The sequence below is a fragment of the Quercus robur genome, chromosome 8, assembly GCF_932294415.1.
Source record: "Quercus robur chromosome 8, dhQueRobu3.1, whole genome shotgun sequence".
NCBI classification, from domain to species: domain Eukaryota; kingdom Viridiplantae; phylum Streptophyta; class Magnoliopsida; order Fagales; family Fagaceae; genus Quercus; species Quercus robur.
This window is the reverse complement of record NC_065541.1, coordinates 5,305,359-5,330,845: the sequence shown is the minus strand read 5'-3', so window position 1 is coordinate 5,330,845 and position 25,487 is coordinate 5,305,359. Positions and strand designations below refer to the sequence as shown.

Below are 25,487 nucleotides of genomic sequence, written 5' to 3'. Positions count from 1 at the left end.
GTTTCCCCTTCAATTAAATCCTCAACCTTAGAACAAATATATATATTTCTGGATGAATTAGCAAGATTTTATTCAACTCTAGTAATCCTACATAAACAAGCAAAAGTACAACGAGCAGCAAGGGTGCCAAAAATAAAAGCAGCAATACCAAGACAATAAGAAATAAGCCTCACTAGCTACTGTACTACAACAGAAACAATAACCAAACTCCTATAAATAAATAAATAAAATAAAATAAAAATAATATAAAACAGTAAACAATAACCAAACTCCTATAAATAAATAAAAATAATTAAAAAAAAATAATCTAAAACAGTAACGGATCTCCCACAAGCAACATAGCACGTTTTTCTGAACAATGTTCTTAAAAGACTTCATGCATAACTTGTAGGAAACTTGAAATTTATACCCTTTGCCTTCTTTGTTCACTACAATAATTGAAGGTTTTGCTGGGATTACTTAGATATGAGATTCCCACTGCTACGAAGAAGCCAACCGTATGTCCAATCCCTACTACTTCCCGTGAGAACCATGTTTCTTTACTCTTAAACTTTGGTAGTTTTGTTGGTGATAGGTGTTTTGAGCATGGCATTTGAATTTGCATTCCGCACAATTCACTGTTGTTGGCATAACAATTTGGATCATTTATTTAATTTTAACATTTCATTTCCTATTTGAGACTAGTTAATGGGCATATAGATAACATTCATTATTTCATTTCCAACCAATGCATGGCCTAGAGCATTTATTAAGGTTGAATTTTATAATGCAATCGATTAACTTTTTATAGGGAGTCAAGTATTTTGAGTTTAAATGATATTTGTTCATTAGCTTTTACTACTTCCAATGCAATTGTGATTTGTGTAAAACCTTAAGCATTAGAATCAAATGTTCTAAAAAAAATAATATTTTTACACATAAAAAATTTACTTAATTTATTTTATTATAGTATTTAACATTACGCTATATATCTTATCACTTACTTTAATCGATTAACCATTAAAATAACCTAAAATAACACCCGTCATTTATTAAAAAAAAAAAAAAAAAAAAAGAAGGTAATTCACCCACAATAAAGAGAGAGAGGCAAGATAAAAGGGAGAGAGGTAGTAGAGAAGAGAGAGAAATTATTTTTTAAAAATTAGCATATAGCAATTCTATAGTTCTATTTAGCATATTCTAAAAATAATTTGGTATCTGAAACATCTAATTGAGTGTTGATGGGGGTGTTTTTGGTATGCTAAATTTAACATTAATCACATATGACAACACTAGGGCACGCTAGTCCTCTTTAATGAGTATAGTTAACAAAACAGGCAACGTTACTGTCCACTTTTTAGCCTAATGGGCTACTCTTTCGAACTAGAGTCGATTAGTTTAGTTTCTGTCTTTAACTTGTCGTCATTGTTAGCTCAGTTTTAGATAGAGATGGCCATAAGCCCCTCCCTTAATTACATGTCTTTCTGTATCTTCTTGCAAATAAAGTGTTTATTCAAACCAAAAAAAAAAAATCTTTTTCTACGAATTGACTATAATTGGAGAATCATCAATTCTCTATACATCTATCAATTTTTTTTATCCGTCACTTTACAGACTTCAGACAAAGGGAAAGAGAGAAACTAGAAAGAAAGAGACAAAAAACAAAAAGGCTTTGTGTCTCAAAAGTGAAAAGTGAAAACACAGACACACACAACACTCAATTCTGTCTCTCTCTCTCTCCCTCTCTCTCTGTGACAGTAATAATATCTATCTATGGCTCGCAGAGACAGAGAAGAAGCTATGATACTCACAAACCCATCATCATCCTCTTCTCCAATCACAGTGTCAGACCCACTTGATGCTGAGTTCGGTTTCTCTCGCCCGGACTTCAGGACGAGTCAACTCGCCGGGTCAGTCGAGTTCTACCAGCGCCATGTCTTCCTTTGCTACAAGAACCCCCAGGTTTGGCCCTCCAAAATCGAGGACTCCGAATTCGATCAGGTTCCCAGGTTGCTCTTTGCTGCTGTCATGGTCAGGAAGGCTGATATGAACAAAGAGGTGTGTGTCTGTCACTGTGATTTTTTGTGGTTTTTAGTTTCATTCTGGTGAAAGTTGGGTTTGGTATTTTGTTAATTGAAATTGGTTTTTGTGTGATTTTGTAGACTTTTGTGTTAAGTGTTGATATGGGTTCATTGTAAATTTAGTGAATTCAAATGGGTATGATTTTGGTGACTTTTGTTCAAAGTGTTGATATGGGTTCATTGTAAATTTAGTGAATTTAAATGGGGCTTTTTTTGTGTGATTTTGGAGGCTTTTGTTCAAAATATTGATATGGGTTCATTGTAAATTTAGTGAATGGGATTTAGGTGGCTTTTGTTCTAGGAGTTGGTACGGGTTCATTGAAAATTTAGTGAATTTGAATTGGGTTGTTATGTGATTTTGGAGGCCTTTGTTCTAAATGTTGATATGGGTTCATTGTAAATTTAGTGAATTGAAATGGGTATGATTTTGGTGTCTTTTGTTGAAAGTGTTGATATGGGTTCATTGTAAATTTAGTGAATCGAAATGGGGTTTTTTGTGTGATTTTGGAGGCTTTTGTTCAAAGTATTGATATGGGTTCATTGTAAATTTAGTGAATGGGATTTAGGTGGCTTTTGTTCTAGGAGTTGGTACGGGTTCAATGAAAATTTAGTGAATTTGAATTGGGTTGTTACGTGATTTTGGAGGCCTTTGTTCTAAATGTTGCTATGGGTTCATTGCAACTTTAGTGAATTGAAATGTGTTTTACATAGCAATTGTGATATCTTGTTTACAGTTTCAGCTGGACTACTATTGCTGTTTCAAACTATTATGTAGGAGAACAGTTCTTGGCCTTCTGGGTCTGTCGCAGCTTTCATGAGTGTGGGGATAATGTATTATAGACGTGCAATTTTTTTGTTATCAGCTGCTAGTTGACCGTTTATTACCTAGATCCAATGTTAAATGTGGCCAGCAAATTATTAGATTTGATTATTATGGTAATTAGTATTTTATATTTGTTTCATAATGAGAGTATCCACCAGCATATGAGTTTAGGCAAGTGAATGAAGTATTGTGATGATAGTGAATAATGCTGTTTATTGATCCTTGATCTTACCGGTTACATCAATTGTATAATTCTTTCCTTCCTAAATTTGTGAGTCGACATGTTGCTTGCTGTTCCATAATCTCCCTCCCTTCAGGCATATAGTATTAATTGATGTTAACCTTCACTCCTTGTTTCTTTCCTCTTTTTTATCTTTAGACCCGCTTGACAATATGTGAGGGACATGATGGAACTGAGACATCAAATGGGGATGTATTAATCTTTCCAGACATGATAAGATACAGGTCAATGACATGCTCATTTGGCATTTAGTTAGATCCTTTTTCATTCCAACCCCCCCCCCCCCCCCCACCCACAAAGAAAAAAAAAGAGGTTAATACTGATCGAGTTTGGTGAAAAATGCAGGAGATTGGCCCACTTTGATGTCGATTCATTTGTTGAGGAAGTGCTTGTGAAGAATGGTGAATGGCTTCCTGGAACTCCTGAAAGATTAAAGGGTTCCTATGTTTTTGTATGTTGTCATGGGTCACGGGATCAACGTTGTGGAGTTTGTGGACCTGCCTTGATTAGTAGCTTCAAAGAAGAGATAGAATTACATGGTGTTCAAAGTACAGTTTCTGTTAGCCCATGCTCACACCTTGGGGGGCATAAGTATGCAGGAAATGTTATCATATTTGGATCAAAAATCAATGGAGAAGTCACTGGGCACTGGTAAGCGGATGTCAGTTGATTGATTTACTTTTACCACCTAATGCGTTCAAGTTTTTCATACTATGTGATTTAGCGGGTAAAGTTTTTCATCCTTCCCAATAATACATTGATCAGTTTATTGATAATGGAGCCCTCTTTTTTTTATTTTTTAAATCTATAGGTATGGATATGTCTCTCCAGAGGATGTACCCGTATTGCTTGTGCAACATATTTTGAAAGGAGAAATTGTAGATTGGCTGTGGAGGTAATATTCTCATTGCTTCGTCCTTTGTGTGTGCACGTGTAAACTGTGAACTGTAAACTGTAAGATCTCTTTCTAGGTAGTTTGCATCTACATCAGAGCTGTATCCACTTTTGATATCAGTTTTAGCTGTATGATAGGAGCATACATGATAAATTTTTTTTTTTTTTTTTTTTTTGAGTCATGAAGCTGGGAGGTAAGAAAGAAAATAGTGTAATGGAAAATTGTGCTTCAACTGACCCAGGATCTAGAGTAGATATAAATGAGTTTATCCACCCTCATTTTTTGTTGCTGCATTGTAGTGTCAAACACTGCTGGTCCACATTTTGTCTCCAAGCATGATTGAATTCAAATTGTTGACTAGGCTTTACTGAAACATTTGATGGTGCGTTCAGGGGTGAGATGGGATTCTCAGAAGAGGAACAGAAGAAATCCCAAGAAATAAGGATCAAATTAAATGGCAAGACAGATGTTGGGAAAAATGCTGAAGAACTGTCGCAAACGCCTAAAAGTGAGGACACTGCTGCTTGTCGATCTCGACATGAGGTAAAGGGATGTTGCCAGGGAAATGGAAACTCATATTGCTGCCAAAACCCTGTGTTTATTGAAAAGCTAGAGAATCTAGATGCCAATGTGGGTGGGACAAAGGTGATTTCTGATAAAAATAGCAGCAAGGAACTAAACTCTGGGATCAAAAGCCTACTTTAGCACGCCCCAGCCTATGAACCATGATTTTAGTCCCCTGAAGCTATGCTATTCTTGATTGAACACATTCTTTCCTTTGGTTATAGATTGACTTTGTAACTATTTGTTCTTAATTTAATTGATTGATCACTTGTAAAGATGTAAGCAAAACCATAAGGTTTCACATCACATCTGGAAGACTGGAACTCATAAGGAGCCCTACTCCGATAATTTGAAGTATATATATAAGGAAGTGGTGTCCCAGTCTTTGACTGGACTATTTTACTCCTTATCCATGAGACACTCTAGAAATTTCATGGATTGATTGTGTGATGGATTAAACATGAGACCTTTGGGTTTATGTCATGCTTCAAATCAATGATTCCACCATCTGGATAACCCTGAGTGGTGTTGATAGCCCTTTGACTTCATATAATTCTAGTAATATTGAAAATATGACCAACAACACAAAACATTGATTACTGGTGTTTTATTCATTTATTTATTTTGGATAAATGATAAAGTCATTAACGTATATCAAAATGCGCAATGCTCTTTCGAAAGAGTGCTATATCCTTGGAGGAAAAGTCCAAACATGAACAGTATTTACAAGACTTTAATGCTCATCTAAAGCTTGCATCCCTCAAATATTAGGTTTTTCATCCCCATATATCCTTTGCCACTTCAAGACTACATTTGGGAACTCTCATAACTTCTTCCCAATCACGAAAAATGATTACAATGTGCAATCTCAACATGGGTTCTTTCTATTGTTATATCGTAGTTCACTTTATAGAAGCCTTAAGGAGGAAAGTACCCATGAGCACGACATTTTTACTTACATTGTATGCTCTCTCATGTCGATAATCTGATTTTGAGCATATTGCATTGACTCTCTCTCTCCATCTCATTTTGTTTATAAATTGTTCTATTTTGAGATATTGTCCCCTTTGAAATTTAATAAATGAAATACAATTCTCACAACTTTCTTAATTTACCCTTTAATATATTTGAAATGTCATTTTTTTTTTTCCATTTAAAACAAAACTCTAAACTCATTATAGATGTGGCAAAAAGTATAAGACATGTCAATTAGAATTTAAAGCATGTAGGGTCCGTTTGGATACAACTTATTTTTGCTGAAAACTGAAAAATAAAAACACAGTATCAAAATAATTTTTAAATGTGTGAATAGTGTCGTGGGATTCATTTTTAATGAAAAAGTTGTTGAAAAGTAAAGTTTGTGGTTCCCGTGAACAGTGCACGGGAGAATAGTCAACAACTATGACTAAAAAAAAAAAAAAAAAAAGAGAAAACGCGCAAGAAGAAAACGCACCATGGATCCAAACACTCACGTAGTCTACTTTTCAAGATTGGAATAGAGAACCTACAATAATACAACATGCCAAATTCTTAAGATTGAAGCACAAGTAGAGATCAACTAAGAGAAAGATTTTTCAAATTGACAATGTTAACCATTACATCCAATCACAAATTGACAATGTTAACCATTACATCCAATCACATACTACAAGAAAGTTACCCATTTTTTCATAGGAACTTACCTATTACAAAGATACACATAGCAATATGATACCAAATATTATTCATTATCAAGTTTGTCTATAAGTTATTACAATAAACCCTAAACCCGTTATACACAATGTGGCAAAAAAGACAAGGCATGCCTTGATTGCATTTAAAACTTATCATCTACTTTCACATAATATTTGGAATAGGAAAGTTACAATAATATGTTGCTACATTCTCTGAAGTTTGAGCAACAAGAAGAAATCTATTAAGAGAGGGATTTATCTAAGAGATTATCTTAACTATTACATTTAATCACAAACTACACAAAAGTTATTCCTTTCTTATGGGGACTTACCTATCACAAAGATGCACATAACAATATGATACCAATTGTATTCATTATCATGTTAGTTCGTAAATTATTGTAACAAATCTTAAAAGACAAGACATGACTTAACTGCATTAAGATTCAAAACATGTTGTCTACTTTCAGGAAATGTTTGGAATAGGGAATTTACAATAATACATCACCACATTCTCTAAAAATTAAGGAATGATAAGTGATCTGTTAAGAGAAATATTTATTCGAGAAACAACATTAACAATTACATCCAATCACAAATTGACAATTTTTTGTTACATCTAATCACAAACTACATGAAAGTTATTCCTTTTTCATGGGGACTTAACTATCATAGAGATGCACATAGCAAAATATCATACCAATCACATTCATTATCTGGTTAGTTTGTTAGTTGTGATAAATACTAATCGTGTTATACATGATGTGGTGAAAAAAACAAGACATATCTTGCTTGCATTAGGATTTAAAACTTGTCATCTACTTTTCCGAAATGTTTGGAATAGAGAACATATACTAATACAACACTGCGTTCTCCAAAAAATGAGGAAAAAAGAGAGATCTATTAGGAGAAAGATTTATCTAAGATACGATCTTAACAATTACATCCAATCACAAATTGAGAATCTTAACTGTTACATCCAATTATAATACAACACCACGTTCTCCAAAGGTTAAGGAACCATAAGATATCTGTTAAGAGAAAGACTTACCTAAAAAACAATCTTAATAGTTACATCCAATCACAAAATGAGAATCTTAACTGTTATATCCAGTCATAAACTACACAAAAGTTACCCCTTTTTCATGGGGACATACCTATCAGAGATCTCACATAACAATATGATACCAATCATATTCATTATCAGCTCAAATTTTAAGTTATTATGTTGTAAATATGATACTAATCTCATTCATTGATACCTTCATTTGTAAACCTTTTATATAATAATTGATAATTTAATACTACTAGCTTTAACATTTTCTATTTGAGACAGTTAAAAGTAAATATTATGAATGTCACCACAAACACAATACAGGCACACAAGTTTTAGCCTAGCTAGTATGAAGGCACTCCAACTCCAAGGGTCAAGAAACTCCCCTTGACTATATTTTTATTATGTACTAATTACAATAGTTCACATTTAGCAGTTGTTGAATTTTTTATCACTAAATTAGTAACAGTTCACCAAAAAGAAACTAAAGGGTCACATCTCTAGCAGTCCCAGCTTTCATAAAGATTGGCTAAATGGACCTCCAGCAACACTCTTAAATTCCCTGTTCTTCTGCTTGGAGAGGAAAAATGAACCATCAGAAGATGAGTTCCATAGCAACTTTAGGGAAGTGTGATTTTGTAAATGACAGAAGTTAGATTATTGTTTTGAAAATTGGCATTGGAAATCTGAGTTTTCATTTTGTTACCATCAGCATTCCTTAAAAGCTATCAGGATAAATAAACCATCTTGTGGTGATCAAAAGAACTGCCCATCACATGGTTCCTCTGAAAATAACGCTGGTATTAACTAGTCTTTAAGCTGAGCTGAAGCAATAATGCATAAGCAGTTTGGTGCTATTTATTTATTTATTTTTCTTCCACTCAACCAATTATATCAATTATGGCAATAATTGTGTCCATATCAAGCATACGAAATTTGATTGTTCAACTTCCACAACATGTAATGTAATGTGGCATTGCTCAATTCTCCAATAAAAGACAATTTGGAGATCATATTCACCCTCGTTTTGCTTCTGGCCTCTTCTCCTTAATACAAAATGCAATTGTTTCCCCTTCAGTTAAATCCTCAACCTTAGAACAAATATATATATATATATATATATATCTAGATGAATAAGCAAGATTTTATTCAACTTAGTAATCCTACATAAACAAGCAACAGTACAACGTGCGGAAAGGGTGCAAACAGACAAACAAAACTTAAACATAACAAAAAAAAGCAGAAAAATTAAGACAATAAGAAATAAGCCTCACTGGCTACTATACTACAACAAAACAATAACCACACAATTTAAAATAGTAATGGGATCTCCCACAAACAACATAACACCTTTTTCTGAACAATGTTCGTAGAAGACTCCATGCATAACTTGTAGGAAACTTGAAATTTATACCATTTGCCTTCTTTGTTAACTGCAATAATTGAAGGTTTTGCAGGAATTACTTAGATATGAGATTCCCACAGCTACAAAGAAGCCAACCGCATATCCAATCCCCACTCCTTCCCATGAGAACCATGTTTCCTTACTCTTAAGCTCTGGTGGTTTTGTTGGCGATAGATGTTCTAAGCATGACACTTGAATTTGCATTCCACACAACCCACTGTTATTGGCATAACTGTTTGGATCATTCATTGTATCCATTTGGCTACCTTCTGGAATCTTACCTTTGAGTTTGTTGTTACTCACATCAAAAATAGTCAACTGTAGCAGCTTTGCTATGGATTGTGGAATAGAGCCCGACAGATTATTGTGTGACAAGTCCAAACTCTCTAGATTCTCTAAATCACCAAGATTTGCTGGTATCCTCCCAAAAAGGTTGTTATGTGAGATGTTGAAAATTTTTAGAGCCTTCAGACTTCCTAGTGAAGCTGGAATTTCACTAGAAAGTTGGTTAATTGACAAGTCTAACAAGGAATAGCCCTTGAGGTTGTAAAATGACAAACCTTGTATTGACTTCTTCCAATTGACCATCAGATCATTAGTCTTGAATGACATAACACGTTTTGCCTTGTTCCAATTTCCAAGTATAACAAGAACTCGGTTTTCCAGAAATACATAATTGGGGACTACCATATTTCCAAAACTAGAAAAGATTTCTCCAGGCGTTTCAATCATACCAGTAAGATTTCCAAGATTTGTAGGGATTTTTCCAACAAGATGGTTGGTCGACAGATCAAGAATTTGGAGGCTAGGAAGATTGAAAATACAATCAGGGATTGAGCCTTTAAGGGAATTGTTTCGTAAAATTAGGATTTGAAGGGTGGATATTTGACAGATAGAATTTGACAATTCACCTGTGATTTTGTTGTCATGGATGTCTAGGTATTGAAGGTTGCTCATATTAGCAAGATTTCTAGGGAAGCTACTAAACTTATTTTTTCCCAAAGAGAGAAATGAACTTTGGGAAAAGTTTGTTGAAATTTCACCTGAGAATTCATTTGAAGATAAATCAATGATTCGGAGATTTACATTGGAGCTAAAATCTGGAAGAGTGTTGCTAGAAAATTTGTTGTTTGACAAATCCAGTAAACAAAGAAGAATGTTGGAGATGAATTTAGGAAGCTTCCCTGAAAAATTGTTACCATCCAACATAAGAGCCATGAGTCCAGTGGCATTACTAATGTTGCTTGGCAGTTTTCCATAAAAGTTGTTCCGAGACAAGGAAAGAACTTGTAGATTAGGGCCAAAAAGTTGAGGTGGGAGAGAACCTGTAAGTCGATTGTCTGACAGAATTATATATTCAGCTTTCATTTCAGCAAGCCATTGTGGGAACATTCCTTCTAGCTGATTCTTACTCAAGTCCAAATGTACAAGAGTCTTCTGTGTAGAAATCCAATCAGGAATTTTTCCTGCGAGACCACTGGACTTCATAGACAATTTGGATAGCGTAAACTTTGGCACTATCTTTGCACTGTTACTCCAAATGAGATTATTGCCACCGATAAAAAGATTCGTCAAGTTCTTCATATCGAACAACCAGGATGGGAATTCTCCATTGAGCAAGTTGTTTATAAAGTTTAGTGTATCCAATTTTTTCAAATTCTGTATGGACGATGGGATTGTGCCTGTGAGACTGTTGTAGCTCAAGTCCAAATGGTCTATGTTAGATAGATTGCCAAAATCAATAGGAATTTCCAATGACAATGAATTGGAGCTTAAGTCCAGTGTTGTCAATTCCTTCAAACTCACGATCGAGGTTGGAATTTCACCAAAGAAATAGTTGTTGCTAAAAGACAAGTACCTCAACTTTGTCATATTCCCTATCTCCGGGGGGATATTTCCATGGAATGAATTGTAACCCATATCAAGATATTGAAGAGACCTCAATTGAAAAAGTTGAAAAGGAAAGGAGCCACTGAAGTTATTGCCCTCCAAATCAAGAAACTCTAATTTGCTTAGATTGGCAAAGCCGTCGCGTGGCAATTCTCCTTGTATTTCACTGTTGGACAAGTCAAGGACTAACAAGGTTCGAATGTGAAATAGCGGTGTCAAGAGGGTGGAAGTCCACTCTCGCCCTGGTGTCCGCCAAGGTGTGAGGCCCACCAGCACTATTGAAACCACATTGCTCGAAATACACTCCATGACAGGGGGGAACGAACAACCATCTGAGCTGGAATTCCATGATTTTAACTCATCATCAGTAACATTGGCAAGAGAGACTGTAAACTGAAGAAGGACTTGTTTTTGACATTCAGGAGGACAGGAGAGAGTAGGGGTGAAGAAGAAGATGAAAAGTATAAAAATTAGTAGGCTGAGGAGCTTTGCCATTCTTGTGTTCCTTTCTTCTTTGTTTACGGACTCAGATGGTTATTTATACAAATTAGTACAGCATAGTCAAGTTTTCTTTTCTTTTTTTCTTTTTTTAAATTAAAAGATTCAGCACAGTCAAGTCAAATAAATTAGTTAAAAAATAATAAATAAATATAAGAATAATTCTGATACCACCATAGTTTTAAAAATCGGATCGGACCGGCCGGTCCGGCCGGTTCAATCAGGAACCGGCTTTCAATCCGGTCCGGTTATGGTAGAAAATAACTTAAAAACCGGTAAATAGTGAAAACCGGCCGGTTCAACCGTAAAACCGGAAACCGGTATGGTTGAACCGGTTTTACAAAATACAGAGAAAATGACTTTGTTTCTCTTGATTTCTTCCCCATTCGGCCTCTCTCGTTGGTGCAGCAGTTACTTTGTTGCTGTGAATGATGAGAATGAACGATTTTCCTTCCTCATTTTGAGAATCTTAGATCTATTATAAATAAGAGTTGGTGAATAAAACTTTCAAATCTGTGAGTAAAATAAAATTTGGGGAGGAAGTAAGAGTCTAAGAGAGGCAAGATGAGAAGGGTGGAGGAAGGTATTTTGGTTTGAAGTTTGAACTATTGCTAATTGATATGTTGCAGAGAGATGGAGTGATGGACGGGCTTGGCAGAAATGGTGAGAGGGAGAGATAGATTAGAGAGAGAGACGAAGGAGAGGTTATCGCTTTATGGGAAATTGCCAATTTGGATTCAGATAGATTTCTATTAGAAAAGTGGAAGGCTGGGAGTCTTGGGACTTGGGAGAAGTAAATGCATGTCATAAAAGTCAAAAAGTGGGTGGGAGTTAATTGTTAGTAATGGCTGGGTGTGGGTTTTTTATTTATTTATTCATAATCTCTTTTCTATTTTCGATGAAGCTTAGAAAGTCTTGTAGCTGTAGCTGTATCTGTATTAGCCTGTATGTGCCTCTTTTAAAGTTTTAACCATATTTGTGAACAACTATGGTAAGTTACCTTTAATATTTAAATGATATTTATTATATAAGTTGTGAAAAATTATTAACATTATAAAAATCAAATATATTCATCATTATTTATTTATATAATTTAAAAAATTATTAATTAAATTATTTATGACGTCACCGGTTGAACCATCGGTTGGATCCCGGTCGGACCAAAAAACCGGTAATCAGTCTCTTTTCCGGTTCTTTCACCGTACCGGTTTTTAAAACCATGGATACCACAACTAATTCTATAACTTTATTACATGGTGACCTATGAGTGGTGGAATCATAGACCTACAAATTAATATAGCATAGTCAAGTTTTCTCTTTTTTTTTTTTCTTTTTTAAATTAAAAGATTCAGCATAGTCAAGTCAAGTCAGGTAGATTAGTTAAAAAATAATAAATAAATATAAGCACAACTAATTTTACAACTTTGCCACATGGTGATTCATAAGTGATGGAATCATAGATTCACCATTTTATTTAGATATAGCTCCACTACTGGAGCGTAATTTTAGTATCAGTGGAGCTAAATTATAGTATTATAGCAATATAGCACTACTGCTGTGAGTGCTCTTACCACTCACCACATAGATAAATTGTAGCTAAAGTTGTTAAAATTATTGTGATACTAAATTTATTCTAAATATAAAACTAGAAGTCAAGTAAAACCGTAGGTAGGGGTGTGCCCAAGGAAAGGGGCAGGAAGGAAGAGAGTTTGACAAATCAAAAAATTAAAGCAATCCGCGTGACCGTAAAAGGAGGGTCTTGACTCTTGACTCTTGAACCTCGTACGTTTGAAAAACGGTCCGTTCTCTACTTTGTGGACAAGGCACTGCTCTTTAACGTGTAACTTTACGAGATTTATATGTCTATGAATGAAATAATTTTTTAGTATATAATCTCGTCACATATTTAAATATTTTTGTGATTAAAAAATGCAATAATCTCAAATTATGATTGTGATTGAAAAATTATAAACTTTTAAAAAGAAAAAAAAAATAGAAAACCTTCTAAGTATGCACTCCGTGTTTAGAGACTAGTATATAGTAATAGATGTCTAAATATCACAAAAATAATTTCTAACACAAACATAACTACACAAATGGTCTCCATTCCATTATGTAAAACTAAAATTCCAAAATTTTTGAAAATATCTTTATACTATATAGAAATATTTAATATTTTAATAATTAGCCCCCAAAAAATGGAACTTCCCCCCCCCCCCCTCCCAAATATGTGAGTTAGTCCAATAATATTCTTTAAAAAATTGTCTAATTGATTTGGTAGTTATAGAAAACATATTGTTTTTCAAAGTAATTTTTTATTGTAAAACTTGTTATCTTATCTCATAGAGTTTTTAATTATTTATGTCTTTGAACACTTTATTAGTTTGATTAAATTTTTTTTACTCGCAATGATAGACAATTTGGTAACTTATATTGAAAATAAAAATTTTAAAGATTTCACTATGGAAGATGGTGAGAGATGATTTTTTTTTTAATTGAAATTATGGTGAATTTTTTTTTTTTTTTTTTTGAGAAGGAAATTATGGTGAAAGATAATTTAATTCTATGAAACATTTAATTTTAAGGATTTCACTATAAAAGATTCTAACTTATGTATATGTATAAATGTATGTGTTTGTGTATATGTGCGAAAGTTTGTATAGACTAGTAAATTAGTAACACAAATCGACCTCCCAAACAAAAATTTCTGGTTCCACCCCTAATTGCATATGCCAGCACATGAGAAGAGTAGTATTTAATAGCACATGAAGCCCCAAGAGGGGTGGCCCAGCGGTGTGGGATCCCGCGTGCATGCTCATGATCCCATGTTCGAGTCGTGGCGGGTACCATGTGGGGGGGGGGGGGGGATTTATGGCATGCAATGCGCCCCACACTCTGGCTCTCTTGGGGTGCTAGAGTGAGGTCTGTGGCGTCCCGGTCACAGTAGCTATGGCTCAATCCAACATTCCCTAGCGGGGGGTGCCCCTATTAGGTTACGCCCTGGGGGTAAGTCACATATGGTCGCCCCCGCCCCCCTTTTAATTCAGCAAAAAAAAAAAAAAAAAAAAAAAAAAAAAAAAAAAAAAAAAAAAAAAATAGCACATGAAAAAAGGCTAACGGAGCAGCTGTAGAATTGTAAAATTATAGATTACTTGTGCCAAAGTGTTATGTGGGTTGAAGAATCACCATTATATATTGCTATATACGTTGAACGTAAATTTTGGTCTAAACTCTAAAGCAATAAAATCTATCGATTCTCATAATAATAATAAAAATCTTTACTGACTCAATGTGATTCGCGCTATATATGGGATATGGCTTATGAACTTCAAAAGGAGAGTTTCTATCTTTTAATAAAATAAATAAATAAATAACTTCAAATAGGGATATTACCCAGCGATGTGAAAAGGGTGGTGATGAAGTCAGAGATTCAAAACCTACATGAGTTTGATTTTCCATAGTTCACTGCTCCCTTGGCCAACTTTTGTGATTAGTTGGGAAAAAAAATCCGGATAAGTAAAAGAAATCAATAACAGTTTTTCTTAGGAAAAAGTTAAAAAGGTTTTTTAGGAGTAAAATGTGAGGAGTGGAATTCAAACGTGTTAGGTATTTGCGGTTGAGTTTAAATTAGGCGAAACTACACTATTAGTCCCTGAAGTTTACCCTGAGTGCGCAATTGGTCCTTCAAGTTTGAAACGAGCACAATTAGTCCCTTAAGTTTTAAAACTGAGTTGATTTGGTCCTTTTACTAATTATTATTAACGGTGTTACTTATGTGGTTAACAGAACAATGACTTGACATTTTTTATTATTGATGTGGCATGTTTTTAATTAAAAAATTAAAAAAAAATAGTTTCCGATGAAATTGAAAATCATATTGACGGCAACCCCCACCTCCACCCCAACCACCACAATGGCAACCCACACCTCCACCACCATGAACCCACAAAAAAATCCAATCCAAAATCAACATCTACCTTGCATTTGATCCAAAAAAAAAAAACCCAATCAACAAGTGCAATTTACATGACCAAAGACCAAAAAAAAAAAAACCCAAATGAAATCACAAAGAGAAGACCCAGATGAAAACCCAGATGAAGACCCAGATGAAACCCAGCGATTGCCCCATCGGAACCCACCCTTCACTAGAGAGGGCCATTAGACAGAGAGGGAGGAGAGAGGGAGGCTGATTTTTGTCTTCGCCGGTGTAATACCTGAGATGGGAGGACGAACGCAGCTCAGTGATTGTGCGAAAGGAGGCGGGAGGCTGGTCAGTGGCTGTCACCTGCGGCTGCTAGGGCAGTGGCTGTCGTCGGCGACTGCTAGGGCTTGTGTTGTCTCCGGCGGCAGCTACGGCTTGGGCTATTGTTGGCGGTGGCTAGGGCATGGAATTTCAGGCGGCGGCTGGGGTTTGATTTCTTCCCTCTCTCCCTTTCTCTTTCGTTGTGGTTTTTACAACAGGTAGAAAATAAAATTTTTAATTTGGTACCGGTGATTTTTGTTTCTAACGTGTAAATTTAGTTAAAAAATTTTTAATTAAAAACATGCCACGTCATTAAAAAAAAAAGTCAAGTCATTGTTCTGTTAACCACATAAGTAACACCGTTAATAATAATTAGTAAAAGGACCAAATCAACTCAGTTTTAAAACTTAAGGGACTAATTGTGCTCGCTTCAAACTTGAAGGACCAATTGCGCACTCAGGGTAAACTTCAGGGACCAATAGTGTAGTTTCGCCTTTAAATTAAATGTCTCTTAAATACACTCAGTGTTAGAAATAAAGTCTGATTGGGATGTGTAAACTTTGGGCAATGAAAAGGTTACTTGGGATGTGTAAAGGGTGAAATGTATAAAGTTTATAGGGAAGATGTATATCGATAAGTGTACTCATTATTATAACCTTATCCCATAAACTCTACAAGCATTCTAAGGTCCTATATATATGTGGAATTATTTTACTGTTATTGTAGACATCTAAGAGAGATCAAAAGAATGGTGGATGACCACTTGAATATAAGAGTTTATCAATATATATTTATTGTTTTCTTCTTACTTTGTTTTATCTATTTCTATTATTTCACAACACTCAGTTATTTTTTGTTTAGAGTAGTGCTTAATAAATTTTAGGGGTACTTTAGATATTGTAGAGAGAGGGTAACTGACTTTGTAAAAAAAAACTTAGATACAATACCTTAGGTGCTGTTCCTTAAGTTTTCCTCTTAAGATTTAGCCTATGTGGCTACTTAACTTAAAAATATACTTCCATCTCATGAGAAAAAATCCATATGGCAAAATCTTAAAAGAAGAACTTAAGGAACAGCACCTAAGTACTGTATCTAAGTCTTGCTCGACTTTTTAAATCCTCTTAAGATATAGAGAAGAGATAAATTATAAAATAAGTAAATAATTTTAATAAAAAAATTTACTTTAAGTTCTAATTGTTTAGAGTTTAGACTTTATCGGTGTTTATCTATTTTTATATTTTGAAATATTTTTGTGCTTTTTGTTAATTTCTTAACATTAGATGTGGTATGAGTTTAATTATTTTTATTTGGGTTATGTTTAATCTATGCCCTAGCTAGCACAAAAAAATAATAAACAAAATAGTTCATTTATACCGATTTTTTTCCTAGTGATAGTCTAATTAAAAAAAACCTAACGAGAGGAAGCTACTATGATTACTTATTCACTTTTATAATCTCAAAAAATTTCACAACCAACGGTCACCCAAAAAATAATTCCAAATCCACAACCAACAATCACCCAAAAACACCACAACTAATACACAACTCACAGTAGAAAAAATCATATAAAAGCATATAAAAAAACCACCCTTCCAGATTCATAACCATATCATTTTTTCTCCCTAAACTAAGTCGTTTAACATCTTTTTCAAATCAGCTCTTTTAAGTTTTACCATCAAAACTTCTATGTTTGAATTTTGTCGTGACTGACTGAGAGCAATAGATAGTTACTTGTATATGATTTTTTTTTTTTTTTTTTCCATCACTCACAACCAATCATATCAATTACGACCAAAATTGTGTCCATGTCAAGTATACAAAATATAATTGTTCAATTTCCATGACATGTAATGTATTGTAATGTGGCATTGCTCAATTCTTCGATAAAAGACCATTTGGTTCATATTTAATTTTCTTTCCTCTCACTTCACTTCATGTAATTTTCATTTTGATTATCATATTTAATTTTCTTAAAAAAATTTATTTTAAGTTACTTTATTTATTTTAGCATAGTATTTAACATTAAAACCTATACCTCATTTCTTACTTTAACACATCCACTATTAAAATAACATAAAATAACACCCACCATTTATATATAAAAAAAATAAAAATAAAAATAAAAAGAGAGAAGAAGTAGAACCCACAATAAAAAGAGAGAGGAGAGATGTATGAGAGAGAAAATGGAGTGTTTTTATTTTTTAGAAACATAAAAGGGAAAGAGTTAGTAGAGATGAGAGAGAAATTATTTAAAAAAAATTAGCATATAGCTACAAGGCACTTCTACTACTAGCATGTTCTAAAAATAATTTAGCATTTAAAACATCTAATAGGACATTTTTAGTATGCTAAATTTAATATTTAGCACATATGATGCTAATGCTCTTAATGAGTATTGGTGCTCGGCATTGTCAAGTTTTCTCTTCTTCTTTTTTTTTCTTTTTTCTTTTTTTTTTTTCTTTTTTTTCTTTTTTTTTTTAAAGATTCAGCCCCAGTCAAGTAGATCAGTTTAAAGTTAAAGTCAAACCGTAGGTGGGTGTGCCCAAGGAAAGGAGCAGGAAGGAAGAGTGAAAAATAAAAAATTTAAAGCAATCCGCGTGACCGTAAAAAGAGGGTCTTGAACCTTGATACTTTCTCAACGTTGTGGACAAGGCACTGCCTTTTATCGTGAACTTGATGAGAAATATCATAAAAACTAATAGGATTATCACGTTAGATGCATGACTTGGCGAAGATTAATAATTAAAATTTAAATTATTAAATAAATAGTAATAACTAGCATCTAAGCATGTGCTCATGCGTGTACTTAGATGTTTTTCTTTTTTTCTTTTTTTCTTCTTTCTAAAGGTAAATAATTTTCATTTATTATAATTCGGGGTTGTTGCATATTTTAATAACAAAAATATCTAGAGATGTGATGAGATTTATGCGTTTGTGGGTGAAATTTTTTTTAAGTATATAATTTCATCATAAGCCTAGATATTTTTGTGATTAAAAAATGCAATAACCCCGAATTATGATGAATGAAAATTATTAACTTTTAGAAAGAATAAAAAATAAAAAAGCCTCCAAGCATGTGCTTCGTGCTCAGAGACTAGTATATGGTAATAGATGTCTAAATATCATAGAAATAATTTCTAACACAAATATAACTACACAGATGGTTTCCATTCCATTATGTAAAACTAAAATTCCAAAATTTTTGAAAATATCTTTATACTACATAGAAATATTTAATATTTTAATAATTAGCCCCCAAAAATGGAACTTGGCCTCCCAAATATTTGAGTTAGTCCAATAATGTTCTTTAAAAAATTGTCCAATTGGTCTCGTAGTTATAGAAAACTTATTGTTTCTCAAAGTAATTTTTTGTTGTAAAACGTGTTATCGTCTCTCATAAAGTTTTAGATCATTCATGTCTTTGAATACTTCATTAGTTTAATTGAAAATATTTTATTTACAATGATAGAAAATTTGGTAACTTATATTGAAAATGAAAATTATAAGGATTTCACTATGGAAAATTGTGAAAGATGATTTTTTTTTTTTTTTTTTGAAATTATGGTGAGAGATAATTTAATTTTATGAAACATTTAATTTTAAGAATTTCACCATGAAAGAATCTAACTTTTGTGTATGTATAAATGTATGTGTTTGTGTATATGTGCGAAAATTCGTATAGACTAAAATTAATAACACAAATTAACCACTCAAACAAAAATTTCTGGTCCTATCCCTAATTGCATTTACCAGCGCATGAGAAGAGTAGTATTTAATAGCACATGAAAAAGGGCTAACGGAGCAGCTGTAGAATTGTAAAATTATAGATTTCTTGTGGCAAAGTGTTATGTGGGTTGAAGAATCACCATTATATATTGCTAGTGGTATACGTTGAACGTAAATTTTGGTCTAAACTCTAAAGCAATAAAATCTATCGTTTCTCATAATAATAATAAAATCTTTACTGACTCAATGTGATTCGCGCTATAGCTAGTTCTTCTAAGATCATATATTATTTAAACACCAAGTCAGTCAATTTTGAATAAAATTAGTACAGCATAGTCAAGTTTTCTTTTTATTGCCAAAAGCCCTTGTAATTAAATTGACATCTCCTCATGCACAAACTATTTGGGGTCTAGAGGGGAAAGAGTTCGAATTTCGGGATTAGCAGCATGTTGTAATTATTTCTAAAATAAAAGTTTTCTTTTTGTTTAAAAAAAAAAAAAAGCAAATTAAAAGATTCAGCCTAGTCGAGTCAAGTCAAGTAGATTAGTTAAAAAATAATAAATAAATAAATAAAACTAAAAGTCAAGTAAAACCGTAGGTGGGTGTGCCCAAGGAAAGGGGCTGGAAGGAAGAGTGACAAATAACAAATTTAAAGCAATCTTCGTGACCGTAAAAAGATGGTCTTTAACCTTGATACGTTTGAAAAAGGGTACGTTCTCAACGTTTTGGACGAACAAAGTTTCGGCAAAAATGGACTTTTGTCCCTTTTTTTCAAAAAATGAAGCAAAATGTCTCTATTTTGAAACTATCTAGTAAAATAGCCCTATTTTGAAACTTGATTTTTTTTAGACGAAATGGGCAAATGCCCAACCCTTCAACCTTATCATATATCTCTTTTTCAGGTGTGAATTTTAAAAATCTAACCGTTGAATTTCATGTTTCTTATGTTTTTAACATGCATATCAAATTTCATTTAAATCGAATTTTATTTACTATTTAATCAATGAACTTATTTTTCGTACACAATTTTAAATTACAAAAATTTGAAATTTTAACATTTATTTTATGACATAACAATTGATCCTCTTGAAATTTTGCAAGCATGAAGGATATAATAAGAACATACAATCCAACGGTTAGATTTTTAAATTTCACACTCAATATAAAAATATATGATAAGTTTGAAGGAATTCTCTCCAACTAATTTTGGAGAGAAACTTTATTCGTTTTGGACAAGGCATTGCTTTTTAACATGAACTTGATGAGAAGTATCATAAAAACTAGTAGTATTATCATGTGAGATGCATGACCTGACAAAGATTATGATAAGTTAATTTTTTTTCTTTTTTTTTTCTAAAGGTAAATAATTTTCATTTATTATAATTTAGGGTTGTTGGATTTTTGTTCCAGACCCACACAAGAGACTTTGAGTGCAATCCCACATCGACAAGAGAAGCGCCCCACCCATGCCTTATAAGGTTGAGCTCAAGGCATGAGTTATGCGCTTCTCTTGTCGATGTGGGACTGCACTCAAAGTCTTCCCATGTCACTTAAGAACAAAACCATGCAAGCTTGTCCCAAAATGGACAAACTGCTTGTGCGGGCCTGGAACAAAAATCCTCCCCACAATAATATATTGAAAAAAGTTGCTTTCTTCATCATAATAGCTCATTATTTAATCTGGTACTGGTATATGCAACATTCAATGAGAAATATAACTCTGAAATATTATTAAAATTGACACAAAATATTGTTTAAATCCATGATAATAGGGGAACATATTCATTGTTTATATTATTATTCAATTCTATCCCCTCTTAATAATTTCATAAAGAAATTTTTCATGAAAGATTTTATTTATTTTTCAAATCTATTGCCTTTTACCTTTAATAATGTGGTCATTCTATATAAGCAGGGGATGAAGACAATGATAGCCCAATTGAACAAGTTAGGCTTACAGTTTCTCCAACTGATGACCCAACACTGCCAGCATTGACATTTCGAACGTAGGTTCTTGGATTGATATCATGTGTTTTTCTTGCGTTTGTGAACCAATTTTTCGCATACCGCCAAAATCAGCTGTCAATTTCGTCAGTCTCAGCACAAATCCTTGTACTCCCACTAGGGAAGCTAATGGCTGCATATCTTCCATCAAAGCCAATTCGAGTCCCTCTCACAAACTGGTCCTTCTCCTTGAATCCAGGGCCATTCAATTTGAAGGAAAATGTTTTGATCACCATTTTTGCTAGTTCTGGGGCTGGGGGAGTGTAAGCACTTCATATTGTTACTATAGTCAAGGCTTTCTACCACAGGAATATCTCTGGTGTAGCAGCTTTTATATTATCACTAACTACTCAGGTATATTTGGATTCTTGTTTTCAATTTTTCGGGGTCTGCAATAGATAATTGATAAACAGCCATACCCCACATTAGTTTTGGAGGATATAAGCCACTCTAATGTGAATAAAAAAAGTGCCCTGCCATCAATGTATTACACAAAATGCTTCTTAGAGTGTTATTCCTACTACATAACCGTTTTTCACATGAACTTTTCAGATGCTTGGATGCAGATGGGCTGGACTGTTCAGAAAATATCTTGTTGACTCACCTTATATGTGGTGGCCTGCAATTGCAAACCTGGTCCAAGTCTCTCTATTCAGGTACACCATCCTTTTTTTATACTGAGATTGCTTATTTCAGAAGAAGAATTAGTTCAATGTTTAATTGACAGGTCGGTCTTCCTTGTAATGAACCAAGTAATATGTGAAATGCAGGGCATTGCATGAAAAAGAAAAGCGACCTAAAGGAGGACATTCAAGGCTACAATGTGTTGTGTCCCAAGGCCAAATGGCAAATAATTCTGAAGTTGAAGTTTGAATTTGAATAGAATTCTAATAAAATTATGTAGTAGATTAGGATGAGGATTAGGATTTAATTTCAATTTGTATTTAAATTTAAGTAGGAGTTGGATCCTATGTTTTAGGACTTGGTTGTGATGAAACTTATCTCCTCACTAGTATTTATGTAAGTAGGAATTATGAATGAAGCAAGCAGAAAATTAATCAAAAAATGTCTAGTTCCTCTCTCAAGTTCAGGAGATTTGTCATCTCGAATTGACTACACTAACTTTCAATTATCTCAATTCACAACAGTTGGTATCAGAACCAGGAGATAATTGAAAGATAGTGTAGTCAATTCAAGATGACCAATCTTCTGAACTTGAGAGAGGAAATAGACATTTTTTATTAATTTTCTGCTTGCATCATTCATAATTCCTACGTACATAAATACTATTGAGCAGATAAGCTTCATCACAACCAAGTCCTAAAACATAGGATCCAACTCCTACTTAAATTTAAATAAAATTGAAATTAAATCCTAATCCTCATCCTAATCTACTACATAATTTTATTAGAATTCTATTCAAATTCAAACTTCTTCAACTACTTCCGAATTATTTGCCATTTGGCCTTGGGACACAACACAATGCTTCTTCATGATTTTTGTAGCAAGCTTTGCTTATTACATTGTTCCAAGTTATCTTTTCCCTTCAATTTCAGCTCTCTCCCTTGTTTGTTGGATTTGGAAGGACTCAGTCACTGCCCAACAGATTGGTGGAGGGATCAGTGGCCTTGGACTAGGCTCATTTGGCCTTGACTGGTCCACTGTAGCTGGTTTTTTGGGCACCCCATTAGCCACACCTGGGTTTGCTATCATCAATATTTTAGTGGGGTTTATGTTGTTTGTCTATATCATTATCCCGATTGCTTATTGGAGTAATGCATATGATGCCAAGAAGTTTCCTATCTTTTCTTCCAACACTTTTTGATCATACTGGACAGCTCTACAACATATCCAGAATTCTTAATGAAGAAGCATTTGATATTAATCTTGCAGCTTATGACAGTTACAGCAAACTTTATCTAAGTGTGTTCTTTGCTATTAGCTATGGTTTGAGCTTCGCTACTCAAACAGCTACTATTACTCATGTTGCCCTCTTTAATGGAAAGTAAGCTGCTTCTTCAAAATTTCTATTCTATCTCTTGCAAAATTTCTTTTTTGTTAAAAGCCTTCCATGATTTTCTTTATTTGGTAAAAACATTGAGCAGAACAATCTGGACACTCTGGAAACAGACAGCAAGTTCAGCAAAATATCATTATTCGGATGTGCATACAAGGTTGATGAAGAAGAGCTATAAACAAGTCCCTCGGTGGTGGTTTTATACCATCTTAGTTTTAATGGTTGCTCTTGCCATGGTTGCCTATGAAGGTTTTGACAAACAGCTGCAATTCCCATGGTGCGGACTATTAATGGCTTGTGGCATTGCGCTGCTTTTTACTTTACCCATTGGAATAATTCAAGCCACAACAAATGCGGTATGAATAAGCTTGTAACCATGCATCCTTGTATTTAATTGTTGAAAAGACACCACACATTCATTTGAAAGAGTTAATTACATTATACTTTAGTTTGCATCAATTTTATACAGAATACTATTCTCAATAGAATGTGTTATTGTTAACTGCAGCAACCAGGGCTAAACGTGATCACAGAATTGGTGATTGGTTATATTTACCCGGGGAAGCCCCTCGCTAATGTGACTTTCAAGACCTATGGCTACATTAGCATGCTACAATAGTTGCTCAAGTACCTACTTTGCCACAGCATGGTGGCTTCTCACAAATATAAAGGACATATGTGATACTTCATTGTTGCCCGAGGGGAGTCCTTGGACATGCCCTGGGGATGATGTCTACTACAATGCTTCCATTATTTGGGGAGTCATAGGTCCACTCAGAATGTTCACAAAATATGGTGTCTACAAAGAGATGAACCGGTTCTTCCTCTTTGGCTTCTTAGCTCCTATTCCTGGCTGGTTTCTCTCACGCAAGTACCCCAACATCAAGTGGCTTAGACTTATACACATTCCTATTATCATTGGAGCTACAGCTAGCATGCCGAGTTGTGAACTATTGGGCTTCGGGAGCTGTCGGAATTTTCTTCAATTTCTATGTTTACAGAAAGTTTAAGGCATGGTGGGCTATACATACCTATGTCTTATCTGCTGCTTTAGACGCTGGGGTTGCCTTTTTGAGTGTTGTAATTTTCTTCACTCTTCAATCCAAGAATATAATTAGTCCAGGGTGGTGGGGTCTGGCCAATGATGACCATTGTCCATTGGCTTCATGCCCCATAGCTCATGGGGTTAAGATTGATGGGTGCCCTGCCTATTAAGATGCTTAAGGTTTATGTCTGAGGCACATGTGACATTCAAGTTCCTCCAATGCCTGATGAAGTTGGGACTTGGGAGATGAATTTATAAAATTCATTAATTTGATATATGTTTCTTCATGTTGGGATAAGACATTGTAAAGATGCAATTCTTTTTTGTAATTAAATAAGGGTTTTTTTTTTTTCTCCAAGATTGATTTGCAATTTTGCATAATCTGAAGGGGCTTTTATATAAAAAAATAATTATTCCTTTCTAAAAGGATTGTAATACTTATATCTTAGTGGATGTAATAATTTCTAAAATTAATAAAAAAAATTAATATACAAACTTTTCATATGCACATAACAATTATAAAAATATTTTTAAAAAATCATCAAAAAATAACCCCTCTCTCTCAAATTTTTTAAAAAAAAAAAAAATTAGGAATTCTGATGGTATTAGTAAGATATTTCCTAAATATAGATCTTAAATTTTATTCTAATATTACAATTTACAACCAAATCTATGAATAGCTTTAGTTATTTCATAACTTTCTAAGAAAAAATAAAATTTAGTTATTCCATTACAACATTTTTTATTTCTAATAATAAAGATTATTATTCTTGTCATAATCTCCACTCAATGTACCAATAAAGATTTCATTCTTTTTTCCTTTTTGGTATGGTAACTATATTCTGGATTCTGTTAAACATGAACCTATATTGAAATGCATGCAAGATTAATGAATGATTCTTAATGAAATAAATGGTCCTTCTTTAGCGAGCCAGCTTAGTTATGAACTGTTTGTTAATGTAGTTTCCTTGTTTCTCCAAAAGACCGCCTTTCAAACATAAAAATTTGTTTGTTTTTTTATTTTTACACCATAAATGCAAACTTTAGGCTACAAAATCTCATTATTCACTTAAAATTTGGAGATTTTTATTTTGTTCTTGATAAGGGTAAAATTGTGAATGTGAATATTCATGAATATAGTATCATGAAGCGACATTCAAAATAGACCCGTCGGCCTCATTTGTCATAAATGACAGTCAAACAACTTTAGGACGTCTACAGCTTTAGGAAGACGGGGTTAACTTGTCATAAATGGAAAGTTGACACTACTAAACTGAAGGGAGTAGTGTCAGCTGACGACCCTAACGAGGCTGACGACCCCAACGAGGGAGTAGGCAAAGCTGACTATC

General features: G+C 33.7%; 1 protein-coding gene and 1 pseudogene across 2 annotated transcripts in view; both read left to right on the top strand.

Annotated features, from left to right (window-relative positions):
* The first annotated feature begins 1,577 nt into the window (after positions 1-1,577).
* The window catches only part of LOC126694281 (altered inheritance of mitochondria protein 32-like), a 44,893-nt gene continuing 20,983 nt past the window's right edge, over positions 1,578-25,487 (top strand). Inside the window, exons 1-5 of one of the 2 annotated variants that reach the window (XM_050390431.1) lie at positions 1,588-2,037; positions 3,263-3,348; positions 3,470-3,775; positions 3,936-4,019; positions 4,412-4,953. In XM_050390431.1, coding sequence (XP_050246388.1) covers positions 1,753-2,037; positions 3,263-3,348; positions 3,470-3,775; positions 3,936-4,019; positions 4,412-4,724 — 1,074 coding nt within the window. In that variant the 5' untranslated portion in view covers positions 1,588-1,752 and the 3' untranslated portion in view covers positions 4,725-4,953. Of the gene's footprint in view, positions 2,038-3,262; positions 3,349-3,469; positions 3,776-3,935; positions 4,020-4,411; positions 4,954-25,487 lie in introns of those variants that run through there. The other variant, XM_050390430.1, reaches the window with a different exon arrangement.
* LOC126697921 (oligopeptide transporter 1-like) lies at positions 11,668-24,308 on the top strand (annotated as a pseudogene).